The sequence below is a fragment of the Nematolebias whitei genome, chromosome 17, assembly GCF_014905685.2.
Source record: "Nematolebias whitei isolate Nwh7 chromosome 17, NemWhi1, whole genome shotgun sequence".
NCBI classification, from domain to species: Eukaryota; Metazoa; Chordata; class Actinopteri; order Cyprinodontiformes; family Rivulidae; genus Nematolebias; species Nematolebias whitei.
Window position 1 is genome coordinate 39,541,364 of NC_056514.1, and position 5,920 is coordinate 39,547,283.

The following is a 5,920-nucleotide window of genomic DNA, read 5'->3' on the forward strand; positions in this document are numbered from 1 at the left end:
ATGCCCGTTATCAGCGGCCAGCTTCCTGTCAGCTGATCTGTTCTCTGAGCGCCGCTCCTTGTGTTCAGGCTCTGCAGATGGGGGTCTGGTTTCTGGTTCTGTTGGGCCTGGGCTCTGCGCTGGTCTGTCCCGATGGAGGCCCGTGTGGAGACGAGGTGCGTTTGTGAACTTCCTCTGACTCTGAGGCAGCTGAGTAGTTTTTAATCTGATCACAGGATCACGTGCAGATTATTTCTTCTGATCTGGATTCTGCTTCTGTTTGACTTTATTTGTACAAACTCACTAAAGGTCCAATCAGCTTCTGTCTGTTAAACTCTGTTTCTCTCACTTTAATCCATATTAATGAATGTTTGTGTTTGTCGGATCCAGACCAGAGGCGGTGTGAAGGCCGTAATGTGTCCAGATCGGGAGTCCGAGTGTCCCGATGACACCACCTGCTGCCAGCTTCCCGACGGCTCCTGGGGCTGCTGCCCCTTACCAAAGGTCATCAGCAGAGCTCTGGTTCTGTTCCTCTGCTTCATGTTCTGAAGCGGATCACAATCAATTTATCCCAATTAAAAAAAAAAAAAGTTTTCAAGTTTTAACAGTTTAAAAACCGTCAAAACGATGACTCCATTTTCTGTTTCTGTTTGTACATTTTTTATTTGAGTGAATATTGATAAATTGATTAAGTGTCGTCTTGCTGCTTGATTTATTACAGATTCAATTAGCTTAGCTAGCTAAATGCTAGTGTTGCTAACTGACCCCAATACAAGGAATTGACCTGTTTTACATCTCATCTTAAACATGAGCTAAAAGAAGCAGAAAACTAGCTAAAAGACAAAAGTAGCAAAAGACTAAGCTTAAGTCCAGCTGGCTCAAAGGTTAGCTACAAGTAGCAAAAGGTTAGGTAAAATTAGCAACGGCTGGCTGAAAGCTAACACAGATTCCTGGTTTCCTTGATGACATCGGCGTCTCACAGCTGAATATTTTAGAGACAGAAGTCCCTCTACTCCATTCGGTCCACTCAGCGTTTCTTTTTTCAGTTTCTGAACGTTAGCGACCCTGTTAGCTACGCTAGCTAGCTAAAAGCTACAATATCAAGTTCTGAATATGATCCATTTTCACCATATTAAAAATGTAACAGATTTAAGGCGTTTGTCTTGTTTTTCCGCGTGAAACGACTCATTTGATGAGTTTTCTGACGTTTCGATGGTTTTCCTCTGCAGGCGGTTTGCTGTGAGGACAAACGTCACTGTTGCCCCGAGGGAACGACATGCGACCTCGTCCACTCCAAGTGCGACTCCCCGGCGCTCCAGTCCTTCCCTCTGATGGAGAAACTTCCTGCGAGAAGAACCGGGAGCGGAGCAGGTGAAGGTGGCGTCTTCGTGTCCGAGCCGAGGCCGACCCGCTGGCTTTGGATCGTGCGTGTCATTAACGTGTTCCTGTCTCTGGTTCGAAGCCTCCGCTGCTGTTTCTGTGATTTGTCCCGGTGGGACCAGCAGCTGTGCGGACGAGTCCACGTGCTGCCTGCTGAGGGACGGAGACTTCGGCTGCTGCCCGTACCCAGAGGTCCGTTTCGCCCTCAGAGGGATCGTTCAACGGGCCCTGAAACAGAATCTGTTCATTTTGTTGTTAAAATGTTTAATTTTTGTCTCATTCATCTGTTTTTATTTTTCCCATCAGGCCACCTGCTGCAGCGATCGTCTCCACTGTTGCCCCAGCAACTCGGTCTGTGACCTGGACCACGGAGTCTGCAGGTCTGCTGAGAACCAGACCCCCCTGATGAAGATCCCTGCTGCTTCCAGTGACGGTGAACTGCTGGTTCTGTTGGCAGAAGTCCGTTTTTCATTCACGGGTCGTTTTAAAGGAACTGACGTTGTTGTTTCAGTCGTGTGTCCGGACCAGAAGTCTGCCTGTCCCGATGAGACGACCTGCTGCCAAATGTCCAACGGGACGTACGGCTGCTGTCCTCTGCCCAACGTCAGTGACACAAAGAGTTCACACAAGCAGCCGAACTGTAAAAACGTCAGCTAAATATGCAGCCGAACCTCTTAGCTGGACACGGTCTGTTTCAGTCTGAGCAGCTGCTGCTGAAGCGTCTCGGGTCGTCCGGGTCAGGATCCGTCTCCAGAAACAAAATCAGCTGTTCTGAAGCTGGGTGGGGTGGGGGGGGGGGGGGGGCTTCATGGATTCTGTGTGAGGTCACAGCTTTAAAGAAGTGCAGGAGGAGACACGTCCACCTTCAGTTCTCTACAGCTGTGAGCTCCACACACTCCAGATGTTTCAGAACTCAAGTCCAGATGTTTTTCTTTTAACCTTGTTGTCCCTGAACAGCTTCATCAGAGCCTCGTCCATCCCCCCCCCCCCCCCCCCCATCTCTTATTAATCTGTTTTCCAAACCCACCGTCTGATCTCCAGGTTGACAGCAGCTGCTGTGGTTCGTTCTTCTGAAGCTTCATGTTCTTCTTGTTCAGGCCGTCTGCTGCTCGGACCACGTGCACTGCTGCCCCGCGCACACCAGGTGTGACCTGATACACGAGGTCTGCTCGCACCATCAGGGGGACGCTCCACCTCTCGTCAGGATGCTGGCTCCTGTGACGGCAGCTCGGGGTCAGTGGACAGGTCAAAGGTCACCTCTGGAAGGTTCTGCCTGATGCTGGAAGACGTTCTGGTCCAGATCTTGAGTTTCAGTTCCTGCTGTTTGTTTTTCAGTTCCTTCTGTTCCCTGCAACGACTCGGTGGCCTGCGCGGACGGGAACACCTGCTGCCAGTCTGCACAAGGAACGTGGGCCTGCTGTCCGCTACCAGAGGTGAGTTCTGACCCGGGTTTCGAGTCCAGCTGTGCACACTGACCCTCCGCTCTGACCCGTCCAGCCAGGAAGACTCACGAAGAACAAACTAGTTTGTTTGTAGAGAGATTTAAAAATAAGCTCAAGATTTTTGGATTAATTTAAAGTTTTAATCCATGAGTCCATGCCCCCCCCCCCCCCCCATCTGCAGGCTGTGTGCTGTGAGGACCACCTGCACTGCTGTCCTCATGGGACCGTCTGTAACCTGGCAGCCTCCACATGTGACGGTTCGTCGGGCGGCGCCGTCACGCCGCTGCACCCCAACACCCCCGTCTTCCCTCTGCAGCCTGAAGACACCAGGTGTGACGAGTCCACGTCCTGTCCCGGAAACTCCACCTGCTGCCCGGCGCCGAGCGGGGGCTGGGCCTGCTGTCCTCTCCCCCAGGTAAACTCCGTCAGGTGTGGCGCTGCATGTGGGGTGGAAGATTTGGTGTGTGGGGGGGCGCTTGAATAATGCTAGGGCAAACACTGGGTTGGATGCTGATTGGATGCTGATTGGGTGATGGTTGTATGCAGGTTGTACGATAAGACAAACAGCTGAGTCATGTTTCGTGGGCTTTAACCCTGTAAATGACCCCGCGTGACCGTTGACCCCTGCAGGCCGTCTGCTGTGACGACCGCCTCCACTGCTGCCCCCACGGCTCCGTCTGCAACCTGGAGGCTCAGACCTGTGAGGACCGGTCCAGGTCCTCGCTCCCCTGGTTCTCCAAAGTTCCCGCTCGGACCTCCGAGAGGTCCGTGTCCAGGACCTTGAGCGTCCCGTGGGTCCAGAAGGTTCCGGCCCTGCGTGCGGTTCCGGTTCAGTCCGACAGGATCATGTGCGACGCTCAGACCAGCTGCCCCCGAGGCACAACGTGCTGCTTCATGGAGCAGCGCCGCAGGTGGGGCTGCTGCCCCCTTCCAGATGTGAGTGTTCCACAGCTGGACTGAACCACCTGGACCGGACCACCACGATGCTGAAGGTTCTTGTGTTTTTCAGGCTGTGTGCTGTAAAGATGGAGGCCACTGCTGCCCCAGAGGTCACACCTGTGACCCCCTCCGGTCCTCCTGCTCCAGGGCTCTCCAGGTCACGACCCGGTCCACCAACCGGACCGAGCCCGGCGCCGTGGCGGACGTTCGGTGTGACGACACGAGCAGCTGTGCGTCGGGGACCACCTGCTGTCGGTTACAGAGCGGAGGGTGGGGCTGCTGCCCCCTGGTGAAGGTCCGGTCCTCCTCACTTCCCGGTTCTGACCCAAAACTGACCGGTTCTGTCCCAGTTTGAAGTTCTAACCGTGCGGTTCCTCCTCAGGCGGTTTGCTGCGAGGACCACGAGCACTGCTGCCCTCAGGGCTACACCTGCATCATGAAGACCGGCACATGTGAGAAGAAGGTCCAGGACACCCCCCCTCTGCAGGAGGTGGTCCGGTCCGAGGACGCCGCTGCGGTACCGTGCGACGGCTCCGGGCTGTTCCGCTGCTCCAGACGTGAAACGTGCTGCAGAACCTCAGACACAGAGTGGAGCTGCTGCCCTGCTCAGAAGGTACGTTCAGCCCGCCTCGACCCGGGATCAGGTCCAGAACCGGAGCGGTTCGACGCTCGTCACAGAACCAGCTGCTCGACTCGGTGGACCCGACTGAGGGGTCAGCAGAACCTTTCCACGACCACGGTCGTTATTATCCACTAGTTTCTGTTGGAGCACTGGTGTCAAACTGACGGCCCGGGGGCCAAATGTGGACCTCGTTAGCATCTTGTCGGGACGCCAATTAAAGCAGTTTGTTGCTTTGAAGATAACATGAGGCCGGATTGGATCCAGCTTCGGATCTGATGTGGAACCGAGGCCGGATTGGATCCAGTTTCGGATCTGATGTGGAACCGAGGCCGGATTGGATCCAGTTTTGGTTCTGATGTGGAACCCGTATCGACTGAAACGGGCCGCGGGTTTGAAAAACGTTTAGGAAGAAATCCACGGCCCGTCTGGTTCTTTAGTGAGACTCGGGATAGATTTGTGTCCGGACCGCCCCTGAACGAGTCGTCAGTCTTGAGTAGTGTTAGCAAAATATTTCATGAACTACTCTGCAGCTGATTAGCACTGCCAATTCAAGATGGCCGCCACAGCTAACTGACCTTAGCCCAAACAAATATGGCTGTCACTCCTTGGGGGGGCAGGAACCGTTGACCCTCCTGCTGCCCTGGACTCAAGGACCCTCCAGGTCTCGGCTTCGTTTTGACCCCAGAGCAGCAGGAGGCTTTTATTTTGTTAACTGAGCGAACTCGTAAACTTTATTGACTCTTCGTTCGTTTAACAATGTCTCCTTGTCCACGCCTGGATTGATTTGGTCCACGCGGGATCGGGTCGGTCAGGTCTGAGGTCTGGTCCGGTTTCTGATCGTATTTAGTCAGAACCTGGTTCTGGAGCCAGCAGCAGGTTTTCAGTGGTTCTCGTTTCGTCTTCAGGCTGTGTGCTGCGGCGACTCCAAACACTGCTGTCCTGCCGGGTTCTCCTGTGACCCGAAGACCGGAGGCTGCGTCCAGAAGAACCGGATGACCCGGTTCACCTGGGACTCCTTGTGGAGGGACAGGGACGCAGGACTTTGAGTCCCAGAGATGGTCCTCTCTGCACATTAGTTCATCCAAACTCATCTGAACATTATTAGTTAGATTATCTCAGATTATTTCTGACTATTGATTAATTCAGATTATCTCTGGGTTTTCTCAGATTATTTCTTATTATCACAGATTATTTCAGATTATCACAGTTCAGATTATCTCGAGATTTTTTCATATTATTTCAGATTATCTCAGACTATTTCAGATAATCAGTTTTTTTCTGATTAGTTCAGATTATTTCCGAGTTCAGATTATCTCAGATTAGTTCAAATTATTTCAGATTATCTCTGATTATTTCAGATTATCATTGATTAATTCAGATTATCTCAGGGTTTTCTCAGATTATTTCAGATTATCACAGTTGAGTTCAGACTAACTCAAGATTTTTTCACATATCAGATCTCAGATTAGTTCAGATCAATTCAGATTATCTCTGTCAGATAAATTTAGATTATCTCAGATTATTTCAGATAATCTCACATTATTTCAGATGAGTTCAG

The 5,920-nt window shown here is 52.1% G+C and overlaps 1 protein-coding gene across 1 annotated transcript; it reads left to right on the forward strand.

Annotated features, from left to right (window-relative positions):
• On the forward strand, window positions 1-5,409 carry grnb (granulin b). Its single transcript, XM_037690963.1, has 14 exons — window positions 1-27; window positions 69-155; window positions 370-483; window positions 1,209-1,350; window positions 1,442-1,551; window positions 1,666-1,792; window positions 1,871-1,962; window positions 2,457-2,592; window positions 2,695-2,792; window positions 2,983-3,216; window positions 3,432-3,737; window positions 3,811-4,035; window positions 4,123-4,353; window positions 5,268-5,409. Exons 1-14 carry the CDS (start codon window positions 1-3, stop codon window positions 5,406-5,408), a joined length of 2,070 nt encoding a protein of 689 aa, XP_037546891.1. The 3' UTR covers window position 5,409.
• The last annotated feature ends 511 nt before the right edge of the window (window positions 5,410-5,920 follow it).